Source organism: Garra rufa, chromosome 14 (assembly GCF_049309525.1).
Source record: "Garra rufa chromosome 14, GarRuf1.0, whole genome shotgun sequence".
Lineage (NCBI taxonomy): Eukaryota > Metazoa > Chordata > Actinopteri > Cypriniformes > Cyprinidae > Garra > Garra rufa.
Genome location: NC_133374.1, coordinates 28612789 through 28633133, shown reverse-complemented (window position 1 = coordinate 28633133; position 20345 = coordinate 28612789). Strand labels below are relative to the sequence as shown.

General features: G+C 35.4%; 1 protein-coding gene across 1 annotated transcript; it reads right to left on the bottom strand.

Annotated features, from left to right (window-relative positions):
- Window positions 1–3468: 3468 nt before the first annotated feature.
- On the bottom strand, window positions 3469–19442 carry LOC141284365 (nectin-3-like protein). The gene is made up of 7 exons (XM_073817362.1): window positions 19436–19442; window positions 18757–18816; window positions 13599–13946; window positions 8215–8514; window positions 5802–5919; window positions 5484–5635; window positions 3469–3479 (listed from the first exon to the last, which is right to left on the bottom strand). The coding sequence occupies exons 1-7, from the start codon at window positions 19440–19442 to the stop codon at window positions 3469–3471; spliced, it is 996 nt and encodes a 331-aa protein (XP_073673463.1).
- Between the last annotated feature and the right edge of the window lie 903 nt (window positions 19443–20345).

Here is a 20345-nt window from a genome sequence, read left to right as displayed (position 1 = left end):
AAAGGCCTTCTAAAGCGAATCAACAATGCATTTGTGTAAGAAAAATATTCATATTTAAAACTTTATAAACCGTAATCTCTAGCTTTCGCTAACCGTTTTATGCACATTCACAAGAGACTGGCTTTCCAGCGAAATACGTAGGACCCAAAAATTAAAATTACCCCATGATTTACTCATCCTTAAGCAATACTAGATGTATATGGCTTTCTTCTTTCAGACGAATATAATTGGAGTTATATTTAAAAATGTCCTGGCTCCTTCAGGCTTTATAAAGGCAGTAAATGGCTGTTGAGATTTTGAAGCCCAAAAAGTGTATCAATCCATCATAAAAAGTACTCCACATGGACCCATGGTATTAATAAAGGCCTTCTAAAGCGAATCAACAATGCATTTGTGTAAGAAAAATATTCATATTTAAAACTTTATAAACCGTAACCTATAGCTTTCGCTAACCGTTGTATGCACATTCACAAAAGACTGGCTTTCCAGCGAAATACGTAGGACCCAAAAATTAAAATTACCCCATGATTTACTCATCCTTAAGCAATACTAGATGTATATGGCTTTCTTCTTTCAGACGAATATAATTGGAGTTATATTTAAAAATGTCCTGGCTCCTTCAGGCTTTATAAAGGCAGTAAATGGCTGTTGAGATTTTGAAGCCCAAAGCGTGTATCAATCCATCATAAAAAGTACTCCACATGGATCCAGGGGATTAATAAAGGCCTCCTTAAGCGAATAGATGAGTATGCATAAGAAAAATATCCATATTTAACACAAACACATCGATTCAATTCTTAAGGCCTTTATTAACCCCCCGGAGCCATGTGGAGTACTTTTTATGATGGATGGATGGATGCACTTTTTTGGGCTTCAAAATTTCAACAGCCATTCGCTGCCATTACAATGCTTGGATAAGCCAGGACATTTTTAAATATAACTCTGATTATATTCGCCTGAAAGAATAAAGCCATATACATCTAGTATGGCTTGAGGATGAGTAAATCATGGGATAATTTTCATTTTTGGGTCCTACGTCATCCGCTGGAACAGTTTGCAGAAGCTAGAGATTTGGTTTATAAAGTTTTAAATATAGATATTTTTCTTACATGAGTAAATCATGGGATAATTTTCATTTTTGGGTTTTACGTCATCTGCTGAAATTCCACTCTCTTGTGTGCATTGATTCGCTTCAGAAGGCTTTAATTAACCATTATAAAGCTTGGAAGAGCCCGATTTTTTCTTTATATAACTTTGATTATATTCGTCTGAAATAATCAAGCCATATACATCTAGTATGCCTTAAAGGTGAGTAAATCATTTGATAATTTTCATTTTTGGGTCCTATGTCATCCACTCTTGTGAATGCGCATACAACAGTTAGCGGAAGCTAGAGATTACGATTTATAAAGTTTTAAATATGGATATTTTTCTTACACAAACGCATCAATTCGCTTCAGAAGGAGCCATGTGGAGTACTTTTTATGATGGATTGATGCACTTTTTTGAGCTTCAAAATCTCAACACCCATTCACTGCCATTATAAAGCTTGGAAGAGCCAGGAAATTTTGAAATACATTGAAATAAAACAAACTTTAAATGAAATTAAAGTAAAGTGAATCAAGTAAATTTAAGCAAAACTTTATAACCAACAGTAAGAAAGACAGATTTGCTAAAGATTAAATTTAACAATGTAAAAACACTTGCTTTATGACAACAAAATAAATCTAAATGTAAAAACAGGGGAAATGAACATGAATAATTAAATATCCAATAGTGATTGAATCTCTAATATTAAATGACAATTGTTCTCATAAATTTGTCCCAAAATAACCTGAGGAGAAAAAAAAAAAATAACAGTCAGCAGATGCTGTGAGCTTCAGGAGAAAATAATGTTTAGAGGCAGGTGGTTACTTAAAGGTTATTATTCAAGATAAAAGGACAGAACCTGCAATGACTAAGAGGGAAAACAAAATCCTGCTGATGTAACAGCAGGTTCAGGCACCAAAGGGCACAATTATATGAATTTGGAGGCTTGTGAAGACACAGTACCAATGAACAAGTCTTCAAGACTGGCACTTAAATCTTTTCAGGGAAATTAAAAAGAGAAAGGATGATAGAAGTATTGCACTTTTGGCTGGTACAAAAGAACTATTTGATGTATCCATTTTCTGCATGGGACATCAACTGAGGATGACTTTAATTTGAAGAGAGTCATTCTAAACTTCTCCAAGGAACAGGAGCTAAGTTCCTGATTTTCCCTATATCATTTAATTTTTCTCTATCCTTCTGTCATCCGTGTTGTGCTACGAAAGTCCAAAAGCTGCCACAATATTTAGATTATGATTTAACCACAGAGCTACATAATAAAGATTCCTCATGTTTTGCAGCCTCAGGAAGAGCCAAATATGTGGTAAAAAGCACAGTGGCAAAGAGCTGATTGAATTAAAATGGCTCAGAGTTTGGTCCAACTTTATTTACGTCATAGCAGAAACCTCCCAGGCCAAGTGTGGACAGTTTGGCACGTTCAGCAAGCTTTCAGGAAGAGCTTCTGCTAACAGTATTTTCAACAAGAGATTCAGGAATTCACGTATTCAGTAACAGGAAATACAGACTCAATGATACAACACAAATGTCAAACACAAGAACACATCCTGTGAGTTTCGTCAGATTCTTCCAGGCTGTTTCAAAATTTGCCAGAATGCTGAAACAAGTTTAGTGAACAAAGTAAATCTAAATCTATGAGAAAATAGAAGTTTGCATCACCCTAGTTTCCTCAACAAAAAGCCAATAGTATTTTTAAATTGGGCTTTGGATGATTCCAGAAAATGAGTTTTGTGTCTAACAAAAGTTCATGATTCTTACATGTTTTGTTCAAGATAAACTCCACAAATGAACACAGCTTTTATGAATTTTAAGCGTAAATACACAAATAAAATCATGACTTCAACATCTCCACCATTACGCAAAATCTGCAAGTTGTAAAGTCTGAGTTAGAGTAGTTTCCAAGAGTATGAGTATGAACACAATGAGGCTGCGAAAGTTGAATAATAAATAGTTTGGTGTGATGACAATTAATGTCCCAAAAACCCTCTGTAGTCCCATTTAACTACTTTTTAGCAAGTGCCATTAAAGGGAACCCCAGGTATTAAGACTTGTATGGCTTAATATAACGAAGAAATAGTTTTTTTTTTTTTTATTGAAATATATAATAGAAAACTCATGAAAGATTTACGTTATTTTAAAAATCCACATCGTTTTATACATATTTTGGACTATAGGGGACGCCATTATTTTAGTGATGCAAAATGATTGCACTTGGTGAGCTACTGGCGCTATCTGTTATTTTTACCGCAACCCAACTCTGAATAAGCCAATCGGAAAATAAAATACAGATACAATGCCACATTGTGCACTTTTTAATTGTAATTTTCAGTTGAAGGGCAACAAGAGAAGCGATGTAAGTCTTCACTGGTTTCCTAACGATAAGAAGAGAAGAAAAGAATGGGAAGACGCCTGTGGACAGATAAACTTTCTAAAGACCCGCGTCTTTGTTCTCTCCACTTCAGCCCTGATTCCTTTGAGACTTTTAGTAGACCACAGCTACTGAAAGAGCTTACAAACGACAGAGACAAGAAACGCCAGATGCCATCCTGGGAGGATGTAAACATGTTGATGCTTGTCGTGATGCCGCGGCCACTGTAGGAGTTTGTCTGTGCGGATTCCACTCAATATCCGGAGGCGTTTAGACACCTTTTGGGGAAAATCAATGGTACAGCATTTGGTTCAAACCTACAATTATATCCATCGCCAACAGTAAGTTTTTTTAGTAGCTGTGGTCATCGTATCAGTATTTTATTGTCCGAGTTCAGGTAGTGCCAGCAGCTCACCGAGTGCAACCATTTCACATCAATGAAATAATGGTGCCCCCCATAGTCCAAAATATGTATAAAACAATGAGAATTTTTTAATTTACAGTTACATAAATCTCTCATGGGTTTTCTTAGCATAATTTACGTTATATTAAGCTGTAGAAGTCCTACTAGTTAATACCCAGTGTTCCCTTTAAAGACAAGTAAAAGCTTTAAAAAATCTTTAAAAAAAATAATGAGTGGGGTAATATTGATGTGTTTTGTGTTGCAGAATAAAATGTGTAAATAGTTTGTGTTAACAACAGACCTTCTTTACATATTACATATTCAAAAACCCAATGGAATCCAAAGTCCAAAAATGTTTGTTTTCGCATTTTAGGACTCTTAGGATTCCTGCAGCACTCTATAATTCAATTAAATCATAAATGGTTTATTTATTCAGGACATTCGTTTGTTAAAGGAGAAGTTCACTTCCAGAACAAAAAATAAACCCTCTTGTCATCTAAGATGTTCATGACTCTCTTTCGTTAGTCATAAAAGAAATTCATGACTCTTTTTCGTTAGTCATAAAAGAAATCATGTTTTTTGGGGAACACATTTCAGGATTTCTCTCCATATAGTGGACTTCTATGGTGCCCTGAGTTTGAACTTCCAAAATGCAGTTTAAATGCAGCTTTAAAGAGCTCTAAACAATCCCAGCTGAGGAAGAACGGTATTATCTAGTGACAAACACTTGTCTTGCTCTGCCTGAAGTTTGTTTTTTTCGAAAAACTCCCATCTAATTTTCTCCCTCAACTTCATAATCGTCCTACATCACTGTTTTACAGTTTTTTAAAAGAGCGTTTTATCTTCTTTGAATGTTCACTTGTTCAGAGTTTTTTAACCTACCCTAATTGTTTTGAACCAGAGATGCACAGACTACTCAAGAGGTTAGAACCTGAGGTTAAAAAGTACATAAATTGTAAAATAAAGAATTACCAATCATTTGGCTAGATGAGACCCTTCTTCCTTGGCTGGGATTATTTACAGCCACATTTGGGATCATTTGAAGCTGCATATAAACTGCATTTTGGAAGCTCAAACTCGGGGCACCATAGAAGTCCATTATATGGAGAAAAAATCCTGAAATATTTTCCTCAAAAAACAATTTCTTTATGACTGAAGAAAGAAAGACATGAACAGCTTGGATGACATGGAGGTGAGTACATTATCTGTAAATTTTTGTTCTGGAAGTGAACTTCTTTACCTCAGCAACAAGTTAACAGCAAACTCAATATCAGTTGAGCCAATTCTCTAGTGCACCATGGAGAACTATAGAGAGCTTGCTGCCTACATAATGTTCTATGTCAGTTATGAGGTTCTAAGGTAAAAAAGTGTGTTTAAACATTGTAATTTTTATCCAGCTTCACAGAGTCACCAACGTTTTTCTGACAAATGCCTCACTTGAGTAAATGACTGTGTGGGTAAGTATGAATAGTGTCTCTTTCAAGAAAGTAGATAGAATGTCAGGACATAATTTATCACCCAGTGATCCTCCCTCAAACTTCATCCCCCCATTGAGAAAACATCATCACTGTTATCTGTGGACCTGAAAGGTTACAAGAAACTCACCTTGTACCATGAAGTGTACATCCTTAAAGTTCTGCCCAACATCGTTCTGAACTTCACACCTGTATTGTCCAGAGTCGCTCGGCTCTAAAGGACGAGTAAACACCAGGCTGCCATTAGATATGTCCACACCTGCAGGCATTGGGGCGTCCAGTCTGGGGAGTGACAAAAGACATGATTATCAGTCTAGAGCTTGTTGACAAGTTTTGCAGCAGAAAACCACCCTGAAGAAATTCCCTGAAGCTCTTGAAGTTCACTATTGATTTGACATGTCCAATAAGATTGGAAGTAGCAAACTTTAGTTTAGATGACTGTACAGACCTGGTCCAGAGGTAGAAAGCAGCAGGTGGGTTGGCAGTGGCTCTACAGTCCAGCTGTACATTTTTTCGTCCCATGTACCACACGTCTTGCTGGCCCGTCACCATAACATCTGGAGGAACTGTAACATAATTTAAATCATTGTTACATGATTTATATATAATCATTGTTGATATATAATCTGAGGGTGCAAAAAAATCTAAATACTGAGAAAATCGCCTTTAACGTTGTCCAAATTAAGTTCTTAGCAATACATATTACTAATCAAAAATTAAGTTTTGATATATTTACAGTAGGAAATTAACAAAATATCTTCATTGAACATGATGCTTACTTAATATCCAAATAAATACAAATACTGTGTATTTTTGGCTATTGCTAGAAATATACTTGTGCTACTTAAGACGGATTTTGTGGTCCAGGGTCACAAATGGTGGTTGTCATAAAAACGTATTACAATTCAAAGACTGATTCTTGGGATTTGAGAAATAATATTGATTCATCAAAATGAATACTGATTAAAATCGAGTAATGGATATTGCCATCTCAGTGCTAATATTTTGTTAAACGTCTATGCTGTTCTTTTCTATACAAAGAAAATGAAACAACACTGACAAAAAGCCACCTCTGAAGTTGTGTACTGTATTTCAATTATTCTCAACCCATATGATAGCTTTGTAAAAGATTTAAATTATTCTCATTTTGTGCTCCATGACTGAGAAAGTCATACAGGTTTGGAACAACAAAGTTGACTAAATGATGGCAGAATTAATTTGTTTTTGGGTGAACTATCCTTTTAATCCACATAAATACTACTTTGGAAATTTACTTAACGTAGCCCTCAGTAATTTTTTTTCCTCAGCAATAAAACTCTTATATTATTCTAATAAGACATTAAAATTGAGCACAAAAACCATTCTCACGCTTTGGATGCGAGTCCCAGAAACAGCAAGGGGAGATGTGATTGGCTAACTCAATTACACAGAAACCTCAGGATACTGAGGCTTAGCTGTGGCTGAGAAAATAAACCGACGTGTGATATGGAGAGAAGAGATTCAGGAGTGAAACAGAGAGCCTTGAGATTCAACCCCAGCAGTCTATATAACAACAACACGATCAAATTCTCACCAACATGGCTAGTGTTTTACTTTCTTATTGAACAATGCAAACACAAATCTGTGTGTAAACCTGAGATTTTTGTCTTGTTTAGTAAAAAATCTATTTTATAATTTTAAAACCTAAAATGAATTTGCTTGAGCAGCATGAAGTCAAAAGTTTACATACACCTTGAAGAATGTGCAAAATGTTAATTATTTTACCAAAATAAGAGGGATCATAGAAAATATATGTTATATTTTATTTAGTACTGACCTGAATAAGATATTTCACATACAAGACCTTTACATACGCTTGATTCTTAATACTGTGTTGTTACCTGAATGATCCCACAGCTGTTTTTTTTTGTGATAGATGTTCATGAGTCACTTGTTTGTCCTGAACCATTAAACTGCCCACTATTCTTAAAAAAAAAAATACTTCAGGTTCCACAAATTCTTGGTTTTTCAGCATTTTTGTGTATTTGAACCCTTTCCAACAATGATTGTATGATTTTGAGATCCATCTTTTCACACTGAGAACAAATAAGGACTCATATGCGACTATTACAGAAGGTTTAAACGCTCACTGATGCTCCAAAAAAAACCCCCGATGCATTAAGAGCCAGGGGTGTAAACTTTTGAACGAAATGAGGATGTGCACATTTTTCAAAATTTGCCTAGATATCCTATTTTTTTTATTTAGTACTGCCCTTCAGAAGCTACAGAAGATACTTACATGTTCCCCAGAAGACAAAATAAGTTAAATTTACCCTGATCTTCAAATTAAAAAAGTTTTCACTCCCCGGCTCCTATCGTTCTAGCGACCTATAAACTGGAAATAATTTTTTTTACAGTGTTTGCATGGCCAGCTTTGTCTATGATAAAACCATTAGTATTAATACATGCATGAGGTTGTAAAGCTCAAAAGTAGTTTTCTCACTTTTAAACACTTTAGAAGGCAATGTGTGATTTATTGAGCACTAAAGCCTCCTTCTGTCAGTATGAACTCCCCCACTTGTATTTCCGCTCCTGTTGCTGCCCTTGCTTCGCTCAGATCAATATTTCATAAAGCACCTCCATTAAGCAGCGCAACGTTCAAACAGACAGCAGCCAAACAGTTCAAGATGCCAAAGAGAAGCACACTGAGGATTAAGATGTTAAAATTACTCCTAAATTGACATCTTGTGAGTTTGAAAGTGGCAAAAGTGAGCGATTAGCGCTCCTTGTATCTTACAGGAAACCCATGGAGATCTTGAAATACAAAACAGGAGTAAAGATCTTCTACAGGGAGAGTGTTGATAAAAGCAATTCACACTCACAAAACACATTGAGCCGGTAGGGAATGCGGAAATCTTTGGATAGGGCCGGGTGACGAACAACGCAGCTGAGGGACCGGCCAAATGCATCCCGGGTGGGGGCCCAGAGGTACTGTACTAAAGTGGTGGTAGTGCCTTCAGGCTCCAGCTGAGTGTCGAGTATTGTCCGGCCCGGCAGGTCTGATTCCCAGAAGACCTCCGCTGCTGGACGACCCCTTTCAGCTGTACATGTCGCCACCAGAGTTTCGCCATACCCTTCCGACAGAGCCGGGGAGCCGGGAGACACATAGACCTTTGGCTCCACTGAAGAGAGAAAATGAGAAAGAGATGAAGCAAAAAAACTGAACAATAAACTCAGACAACATGAGCTACTGATATGGAACCTGCAGGATGATATACAACAAGATGAATAAATAAGTAAGGAAAGAAAAAAAAAAAACATGTAAAGGGTGGAAACAGGCTTTAGTACACTCAGAATTGATTTATTACTCCAACCCTACAAATTCACATTAAAAATGGATGATCTGAAATTACTGAGTGCTGAGGTAGGAGAACAACAACATCCCAGAGTGCGTCTGAGTGGCTTCTGTCTCTACAGAAAGTGGCATATTAGTGTCTTAATGTTATTGAGGGAGTCCGCATGGATTTAAAGAGAACAAAAGGAAAGACACATCGTGTATTACAGCCGAATCAATCATTGTGAAATGTTCAGCTGCCCTAAGCAACAAAACCCTACACCGCTTGAATTAAAACAACTGATTCAATTTCAGCTATTGTTTTTATTTCTGAAATAACGTTAGCAAAGAGACCACTCACCTCAAAGGTTACATTCACACTACAAGCCAGTGTCCAATTTCAATTTTCTGTTCAAATTTTTTTGAGAGGATATTCACATGACCTTATAAATGCGGTCCATATACTACACTACACAGGCATGCATATAAAATCCTAAAATGAATAATTTATTATATGAAAATTAACAAATACATAAATTATATCTTCTTTTATTATTGCATGAAATTAGAAGAACTTCTTACATGACAATATCATAATCATGACTTGATCTTTAAAATACTACCACTACCACCGCTACTAGTGCAAATGTATGATTTTTTTTTAAAACAAATACATTTCTGTTATATTTTATGTAGTATGTAATATTGTGAAATACTATAACAATGTAAAGTAACTGTTTTCTATTGTAATAGATTTTAAAATATATTTTATGTCTGTGATGGCAAAGCAAAATTTTCAGTTACTATTACTCCAGTCTTCAGTATGGAAGCCCGTTTCCGCCACTGAATAAAGAATAAAAAAAGGTAATTGTGACTTTTATCGACTTTTTTTCTCAGAACTGCATGACATAAACTCGCAATTGCAAGTTATAAAGTCAGAATAGTGAGATATAAACTCACAAATTGGACTTTTTTCTCAGAATTGCATGATATAAACTTGTAATTTTATATCATGCAAAAAGTACTGAAGTCAGATTTTGTGAGATATAAACCCACAATTGCAACGACATCAACAACACATAAAAAAATGAATTGTTAAATTTAAACTAGCAATTGATAAAAAAATCTAACAAAAAAATTCTGTGATATAAACTATATAGCAATCTTTTGTCCCCCTGAGAATTTTTATTCACATTATTATTCACAATTGCGAGTTTATATCTCACAGTTCTGAGCAGTGTTGTTTTCGTCAACGATGACGATGACGAAATCATTTCGTTGACGCAACTTTTTTTCATGACGAGACGATGACGAGATAAAAATGGCTCGTTGATGACTAAAACATGACGAGACGTGTGTGAGTTTTCGTTGATGAGACGAGAATAGACGAAAATGTTAGTGGGTGGTCCGTCAGACGTTTAAAATGCATGACATTTCCGCTTATTGTGCATGCCAATTAAAACTTAAAAAGTATCTGACGCTATGGCAAGCCGTTTTAGCATTAAATACTCTTTGCTATACTAGTATGGCAAAGAGTATTTAATGCTAAAATGGCTTGCCATAGCGGCAGATACTTTTTAGGTTTTAATTGGCATGCACAATAAGCAGAAATGTCGTGCAATATCGTGCACTAACATTTCGTCTATTCTCGTCTCGTCAGCGAAAACTCACACACGTCTCGTCATGTTTTAGTCATCGAAGAGCCATTTTTACCTCGTCATCGTCTCGTTATCGTCATGAAAAAAAGTGGTGTCAACGAAATGATTTCGTCATCGTCATCGTTGACGAAAACAACACTGCTAACAAGAAACATTACTTATTATCCAACCTAAAAACAATTGGGCTGCTTAATATTTTTGTGTAAATCGACATATATTCTTTTCAGGATTCTTTGATTAATAGAAAGTTCAAAAGAACCTATTTTATTTGAAACAGAAATCTTTTGTAACATTACAAATGTCCTTAATGTCACTTTTGATCAATTTAATGCACCCCTAATTTCTTTCAGATCTAGTAGTGTATTGCTTAACACTAGCAAAGGTCAAAACTAATATTTGGGCCTTAGAGGCTGCATTCACAGTTCACTGTTAATGAAATCGTATCAATACTATTTAAATTTGTCCTTTTCCCTCTTTCCTTTCTCCATCACTCTCTCTAGAGAATTGCAACAGCTGCGCTCTTAAGAAACAGTTTTGCCATGTGGGCCAGGAACGTCAACTTAATCCTACACGCAAGGCCGTCTGCTCCACACACCTGTTCTACTCTGTTTACAGCCTGCTCCTATATACGAGAAATCTAAATAACCCCAGGGACCCCTAATGCCAAAAATAGCCCAGCGGCACCTGAATGGTGGGGACCCACAGTGTATCACAGAGCGCTGACATCCGAATGCCAAAATAAGACCCACCCTGCATTCATCTAACCTGAACTCCATGCCATCTGCATCACACTGGAGCTCTGCTGACTCAGAGTTTGCAGGGGCATCTTGGCAACTCATTCACACCCAACCCTCCTGATAGAAGACAGGGAATGAGAGCTAGTTGATCTGATGTGCAGGTTGTGGGTGGGCGAAAGCCCTAGAGAGGGTCAGAGTATTGATTTATCATCAAACGGGGCAAGAAATAGGGCTGGGTCACACAAATCCTGCTCTGGGTTGCAATCCAAGGCTATCGCCAAAACCACAGTTCCCCAAACAATTTTTGTCATTATAATGGACTCCAAGTGAAAGCAAAGTAGTTATGTTAAAAAAGGGAAGAGAATGAATTGTGGGTACAAATTATACCGCTTAGCTTGCGTGCCGCATCTGATGTGTTTTATTGTAAAAATTCAGACGGCCATTGAGAATTCCTCCGATGATTCATCATTGTTAAATTTGCAGGAATAGGGATGGTGGCTTCAAGCTTGTGTGCAAAAAACACACAAACTCGAAGCAGCTGATGGGCCAGTGCTTTTATAGTTTTAGCGGTTTAGGGAGTAAATTTCTTTTTCCCTTTTCTGTGAAAATGCCAAGGACTAATAGGGCTTTGCCTTAACGTCAAAATCAGTAATGGAATTTCAGACCGGATCGATAAAATTCTGATGTTTTACCACTTATAATAAAGAAAAAAAATTAGATTTAGTTTGGCTGGGAATGCAGGAAATAAACAACTAAAATGGCGCCCCGCAAAACAGAATAGAAGGAATGTGCTATGATGCCAGTGTGTGACAGATATTTTTGTCATCTCTGTAGCGTCTGACAACACTTCATTTCACTCGAGCAGAAAAGGGGCTCTGTGAAGGGTGTTTCCAGTCCTTTCTATAATTACAATCTACAAAAATAAGCCATTCCAACTGAAGTTTCAAAATCACTTCGCTATAATACTAGTCTTGTTTTCAATAGAGGATTTTTGGAATGTTAGTTAATCACATTTAAGTGCCTTGCATAAATGCATTAATAAACCCATAAATAAATAAACATATGTGTTAGAATAGAAAAATAAACACTTTTTTCCTCAGAATTTGCAGGATATAAACTTGCCATTGTATGAAAAAAAAACTCAGAATTGCAAGATACAAATTTACAATTCTGACTTTTTCTTTCTTACCATTGCGAGTTTATATCTCAGAATTCAGTTTTTTTTTTCTCTCAGAATTGTGAGATATAAATTTGCAAATTGCAAGTTATAATGTCCTGTTCTGATGGGGAAAAATACTAATATTTTCTCAGAATTTTAAGATACAAACTCGCAAAGTCTTTTTCCCCCCCTCAGAAGTCAGAATTGCAAGAAAAACGTTAGTGGCTGGATAACATGACGTATTATCAATGCTGAAAACAACTGTGCTCCCCATTTTTTTTTTTTTGTGTGTGTAAATCAACATATTCTTTTTTTTAGGATTCTTTGATGAATAGAGTTTCAAAAGAACCTCTTCTGTTTGAAATATAATTATTTTGTAACATTACAAATGTCTTTAATGTCACTCTTTGAATGATAAAATAAATAAAAGGATGAATGAATGAATGAATATATAAATATTTTTATCTATGATTTATTATTGTTAATGTTTGCGTAAAAAACAAACAAATCTGGGTAAAATAAATAAATGTATAAATAATAATAATAATGATATAGGGTTTTCTGTATTTGTAAATAAATAATAATATGATGCATACTAATTTTTATTTACTATTATTATATCTATATATTGCAATAGTACAAAAAGTACAATTTCTTTCAACAAAAACATTTCATATGACATCAGTTTCAAATCTCTTAGCAAGAACCCATGAATACAAACATGAATTCTTCTAAACATTAAAATAGCAATAGATGCTTTTTACACTAAGTGCAAATAGCAGTATATATATTTACACTATGTAAAAATAGTATTTTCTTTGCAATAATATTAGTTAGGTTCTATATATACTACTTTGTGCAAGTGGGAGATATTTACATATCAGTATTATAGTACATTATATAAAACAGTATGCACCAATAATGTATTGAGTGTAAATTATCACCTTTATTAAAATGATTAAATGGATGCCGCCTTATTGGGACAACAAAGCCCTCTTTACACCTACCCCAACCTTAACCGATAAACACTCGTGAGGCACTTATTTTCCATTTTTCGATTATTTCCTTGATTTTATTGCAAAAAAATACCTTTCTGATCTGATATGATGTGAAAAGAAAGAAGAACGAGTTTGGCAACAGGTGGATTCGAACTCGGGTCGTTCGCGTCAAAAAAGTCACCGCTACACGCTTTCCCGTTCATGGACAGAAGTTTGTGTAAACAGCATCTGCCAACAAGGTGGGCTATTTGCACTTAGTGTAAATAAACACTCTGTAAAAATGTATGGCCCAACAACTATACATACAAAATGATTCGCCTCAAAGAATTCACAGTTATATGGTTATATAATGTAAGAACTGTTCACAAAGATATACTCACCCATAATGTCCACAGTTGTGGATGCTTGCATGTTTCCAAGTTGGAAGGTGACCACTTTACAAGTGTAGGTCCCAATGTCTGCAAATCCCACGCCTTGCAGGACAATGGACACATCGTGCACTGAGGGCTTGATGAAGTGCACACGTTTGTTGTACTCGTCAGCTACGGAGGTCCCGTATTGGGGGTTGAAGACGGCTAAAGTGACGGTGCCGGAGGGCAGCCGCCGTTCCCAGGAACTCTGGGTCAGACTGAGGTTTGTGCTGACCTCCACCCTGCAGGTTAAAGTAACGTTTTTCCCCAGCACTGCAGTCACCTGCTCAGGAACCACAACCTTGTTGGCCCACACACCTGGAGAGATACAGATCAGATCATCAGGAATAATGATACAGGAAATAGATTAACGGTTGTCAAGTTTCCATTCAACATTCTAAAGAAGATTCCAAAAGGTGGGTTTGGAGCAATGCACCAGAAGAACCATTTTTGGTTCCTCAAAGAACCTTCTTAAAAGAACCATTTTTTGGTGTGAAGAACATTTTAATCATCTAAAGAACTTTTTTCTACTAATACAAAAGGCATGTTATTTTTTATTTAGTACTGACCTGAATACGATATTTCACATAAAAGATATTTACATATAGTTCACAAGAGAAAATAATAGTTGAATTTGTAAAACTGACCCTGTTCAAATTTTTACATACACTTGATTCCTAATACTTTGTTGTTACTTGAATGATCCAGTGTTTTTTTTTGTTTTGTTTAGTGATAGTTGTTCATGAGTCCCTTGTTTGTCCTGAATAGTTTACTGCCTGCTGTTCTTCAGAAAAATCCTTTAGGTCCCACAAACTCTGTTTTTTTTAGCATTTTTGTGTCTTTGAATCCTTTCCAATTATGACTGTATGATTTTGAGATCCATCTTTTCACACTGAGGACAACTGAGAGACTCATATTAAACTATTACAGAAGGTTTGCTCACTGATGCTTCAGAAGAATTTGAAGATCAGAGTAAATTTAACTTATTTTATCTTCTTGGAAACAAGTATTTTCTGTAGCTTCAAAAGTTTTCACCCCCGGCTCTTAATGCATAGTTTTTCCTTCTGGAGCATCAGTGAGCGTTTGAACCTTCTGTAATAGTCTATATGAGTCCCTTAGTGGCCCTCAGTGTGAAAGATGAATCTCAAAATCATACAGTCATTGTTGGAAAGGATTCAAATACACAAAAATGATGAAAAACCAAAGAATTTGTGGGACCTGAAGGATTCTGAAGAACAGCAGACAGTTTAACTGTTCAGGACAAACAAGGGACTCATGAACAGCTATCACTAAACAAAAAAGCTGTGGATCATTCAGGTAACAAGACAGTATATTAAGAATCAAGCGTATGTAAACTTTTGAACAAGGTCATTTTTATAAATTCAACTATTATTTTTTCTCTTATGTGAAATATCTTATGCATTTGGTATGATTCCTCTTATTTTGGTAAAATAATTAACATTTTGCAGATTCTGCAAGGTGTACGTAAACTTTTGACTTCAACTGTAGCTGAGAGAAAAGCTCCTTAACTATAAATTGTTACTGTGAATCAGTTTAAAACGTTATATCCCTAGTGAAAAAAAACAGCTAAAACTAGTTGGCTAGTTTTAGCTGGTCATAGCTGGTCAGAAGGCTGGCTTTAGAGGGGTTCTGGACACTTTTCCAGCCTAGTCAGACTGGGAGACTAGCTAAAACCAGCTACTTCCATCTTAAACCAGCTAAGACCAGCCAAAGCTGTTTTTAGCTGTTTTTAGTTCAGCAGGGATGCTCTTAACCAGTTCCATCTGTCAATTCTTGCTGACATCACTTCCATCAGGAGAACCCTTGAAAGGTCATAACTGAAGTACAGTAGTGGGAGATCGCGTACGGCAGATAATGAGGGCTCGTGTTTTCCCCAGCCTTAATTACGCCCCATGCGGGAGGCCTTCTTTCTCAACTGCAGCAGGCTGAGAGTGCTGTGCCACACAGCCCGTGCTTCACATCCATAATGAGCACCATACAGACCCCCGCATCACACTGCGGGACGCTCCGACTGTCCTCTCTGTTAACTGTCTGAGCACCTTGCCTAATAAATCCGCTGGAACAAGATGAAAAACACCAACAGGCAATTTAGGAGTTTTTTACTGTTTAATAGGTCTCTTTAATCTGCGCCTGTGCCCTTTGCATGTTTATTTGAACATACTGGAGGTATTTGCTGATTCATGTAAACATGATATTCTGGCGAGCTGGCAGTTAAGACAATGGAAGAGAATGATTGAAAAAAGGTATTGGGAAGAGAAAGAGAACAGACAGGGTCCATAAGGGGTCCCATCAAAGACACAATGATGTTAAACTCAAGAATTGTGACAGTTTTAAAGCTATTAAGCTGGAAAAATGATCATTTTTCTTCTTCTTAGTTGGGAAAACAGCAAAAATATTCTTGCTTCATACTGTACTGTGCATGTTTTATTTATGTTGAAATTAAATACCTCTACATCCTTTTACAAAAAAAGTGTATATATGCTATCCCACAAAATAATATTTTATAAATATATAGAAATATAATTGCTATTTTAAAAAAAAGTTTTTTACTTCAGTACATTAAAAAAATGTAATTTATTCCTGTGATGCAAAGCATTTTCAGCATCATTCAGAAATTATTCTAATATGCTGATTTGCTGCTCAAAACACATTTTTAGAACAATGTACATGTCTTCACTTTTGATCAATTTAATGCATCCCTGCTAAATAAAATAATTAATTCTTTAAAAAAACCCTGACCCATGCTTTTTTAATGGTAAAGTAAACATAAATGTAATTTTTTATGCAACATAAAAGCTTGAATTAAAAATTATATAAACATTATAAAATAATAAATAAATTAAGAAATAATTAATAGAAATATACTTTTTAATAATACTGTAAGCTTAAATGCAATGATTTTTTTAGTTGTGAAAAATTACCATAAAAGACTGTATTAAATATAATACAAAAGTGATAAAGAAGTTATTTAAAAATAAATGTCAAAAGCATGTTTGTCATGTGGATGATTACTAATATTAATAATTCTAATTAATACGTTTTCAAAAAAACAAAAAACCTGACCCATACCTTTTAATGGTAGTGTAAACATAAATGCATAGACTTTTTTGGTTGTTAAAAAATTACCGTAAAAGCCTGTATTAATATGATACAACAATTATTAAAAAATATAATTTAATTTAAAAATAAATATCGAAAGCATGTTTGTCATGCTGTTGATTTCTACTAAGAATAATTATTTTTCATGAGTTTCCAAAAAAAAAAGCATACTTTTTAATGGCAGTGTGAACATAAATGCAATGATTTTTTTGTTATTGTTGTTGCAAAAAAATGACCATAAAAGCCTGTGTTAAGTATGATACAAAAATTATTACAAAAACTAATAATTTAAAAATAAATGTCAAAAGCATGTTTGTCATGCTGTTGATTACAACTAAGAAAAATTCAGATTTAAGAGTTTTCAAAAATAAAAAATAAATAACCTGACTCATACTTTTTAAGGGTAGTGTAAACTTAAATGCAATGATTTTTTGTTAGTTTTGTTAGTAATATAATAAATAAATAATATAAAAAATATCATTCTGATTCATGAGTTTCGAAAAAAAAAAAAGCATGCTCAATAATGCAACTATAATGAAAGTCAAAAAGAAAGTGTACTGGATGGTGAAGATTCTTTTTGTTAAAGCATTTACATGAACTCTTCAGTATGCAAATTCAGTTTTTGTAAGCCTTCTTTTCTAAGCAGTTGAACTTTTGGTGCTGTATTACTGGCGTACTTCTTGTTTGTTTCATGTAAACATTATTTTACAGATAGTTTCGTCACTTCCATTCCATGTTCTTTCCTAGTAACCTTGCATGGATACAAAGCAAAACTCACTAAGCTTGTGAAAAGATTGGAAAATAACACATCTTTAGAAGACTTTTTGCCCATACAATGAAAGCCAATGGGGTCCAAAACAAAACTGGATCTCCATACAGGTTCAATTTTCATTTTTGGCCAAACTATCCCTTTAACAGTCACTCTTGTTTAGTAAACAACAACACGCTGCAGCTTAACCTCATGCAAGAAATCACAGTGTCCTGAAAGCAAAACAAAAGAACACATTTCCGTGAAGATCACTGGAAAACACAGAGAAATTATAGGCTACGGAATGGGAGCTGTGCAAAACATATTTTGAGAGAAACACCGAGCGGTGAAAATAAAATCTCCTCAGTCATTAAAGCCCACAAATTGCTGCACTTTGGATGGAAAAATTGTTAATCGAGACACTAAGCTTTCCTCTCTTTAAAAAGAACTAAGAGCATTTAATGCTGCTTGTACAAATGACCGTGCTAAGAAGTGTTCCTACCATCAAAACAGTCACAAGGTAAAACCCATACTATTTAAAAGACATAGGCTGGGTATACGAGACCATATCATAAAAAGTGGGTCTATGGAGGCACTAAATAGTGGCTGATATTTTCAAACCTTGGCAGCTGCATACTAGTGGTAAACCTCTGCTATTATATCATGCCTGTATGGGTGCAGGCTCTCCCTCTGCCTGTTCCCCTGCCCACCCTGTAATTGCAAGAATACCACCACACACACACACACAAAGACAGAGGGAGGGTGTGTGTGTCTGAGAAAGAGAGAGAGAGAGAAAGAGAGAGAGAGAGACTACACTGCAATCTGGCTGACTGCTTGAATATCAAATTTGCTGAGACCAGAGGATCACCCATTTCAATTCACACTGAGATCGTTAAAGAGTCATTTACGTCAATCGGCAAACTGAGTGGAGGGTGCACCGGTTTACCTGTAAGACTCAATTTTTACTGCTTTGTTATGGATAGATCACCCAAAAATTAAAAATCTTTAATTTACTCACCCTTATTTTATTCCTAATCAGTTTGACTACTATAGCATATACATATTCAAAAATCAGTAGTTATTAAAAAAGACATGTATAAAGAGCATCAAGAGCATTTCTTTGCATCCGTTTCAAGAGGACATGCCTTGTGGTAAAAAATCTGAGAGCAGAATACAGGGGTTTTCGAAAAGTGTCAATGTGACAATCTTAACAATGCAATGCTCATGGCGTAAGACGCTGAAAAAACGACAATGCGAGACAAAAGATGTGCATAAATAGGACCAAAAGAATTTCTTTGTGTCCGTTTAAAGAAGATATGCCTTGTGTTTAAAACTCTAAGTGCAACAATAGAGCAGAATACAGGAGTTTCGAAAAGTGTCAGCGTGACACTCTCAGTAATGCAATGCTCATGACGTAAGATACTGAAAAAAAGGCATCTGGCGAGACGAAACAGCCAAAAACGTTTGCATGTGTATAAAGGCCAATATTTCAAAAATAGCACAGGCTCAATGCAAGAACACACAGACCACAGACAGATATTCAACAAATAAACAGACTTTTAATGCACAAAACTCACAGTTAGTAACTTTCTTGAAATGTACTGGTGGATTTAAAGCACCGTCACTAAAAATATAAGTATAATGAAATTCTAAATAAACTATACAATAAGGTAGTGATTCTAGTAGGGCTAGATTTTTTTCTGGTCGACTAGTAAAAAGTTAATTTTAAGCATTATTTGACTATTAGTTGTACTTTTATTAATAAACCATAGTAATCATAATAATGATCCTTTGATTGCCTAAATAGCGCACGCAAAAAGGTTTGCCACAGCACACCGGTAGATATAATAATTATGAATGTGTCAGGGAAAAACAGCAAGGAGACTGCATAAACGTTTGAATAATTTATTGGCTTAAGAGATGAAGTCGGGACACTGACTCGCCATCTCCGCAGTGTTGATGCGCCTGTATGCATGTTTCATACGGATTATACATAATCTAAGAATATTTGTTTTCTATTGGAATTTTTTTATTTAAAAGTAGGCTAGACATTTCACTCTCTCTATATATATTTTCATGTCTGTAAGGCAAGTATACATGGAGTTTTGAAGTTTCACGCTCAAGTTTGCAGAGACAGAGAAAGCACATCCCGTTTGCTTTAGTTATTTTACAAAAGCACAGCGTTTCGTTGTTATTGTGGGTGCACAAAAATAAATGTAGTCTTTACAGATTCGAAAGATGTATTACTTTTATATTTTTTATTATTTTTATTTACACTGCACTAAACCTACCCGATAGTATGAACAAAACGTTAATGTGACGTAAAAAGGCAATCGCAAACATGTCGTTTTAGCTTGTTTTTTACAATGTCTCATCTTTCAGCTCTTTCATCGTGAGTCATGTTTTTCAAGGGATTCTTACCCAAGGACTCCACATCCTAAGTCCAATTCCGTGGCAGCTGAGCTACCGAGCAAGCTTGTTACCTCCAAAAAGTGAAACGCATGGAGCTGTAATCATAACTGTGTAAGAAAACGATTACAAATGCTTGCTGTTTTACCACCTCTAGTGTTCATTTCTGTTGGAAACTGCAGTGATGTGTACTTATTGGTACGTATTTCGCGTCTTGTAAAAAAGTTCCCACAGGTACGATTTCGTCATGAGATCAGGTAGAGCAAAACAAATGAAGATACCCATTGACAAATGTTAATGAAGAGGAAATGTCTAAATATATATTTTTTTATATCAAAAAAGCTTGCCACAGCGCACCGGCAGATATAATAATTATGAATGTGTCAGGGAAATACAGCAAGGAGACTGCATTTCATACGGATTATACATAATCGAGGAAT

Bases quoted from the DNA above. Each gene is read 5' to 3' on its own strand.
- LOC141284365 (XM_073817362.1), bottom strand. The intron at 8,515-13,598 runs GTGAGTATATCT...TTCTCTCTTCAG, and splicing joins CACAACTGTGGACATTATGG to TGGAGCCAAAGGTCTATGTG. The intron at 5,636-5,801 runs GTCTGTACAGTC...GTCACTCCCCAG, and splicing joins GCTTTCTACCTCTGGACCAG to ACTGGACGCCCCAATGCCTG.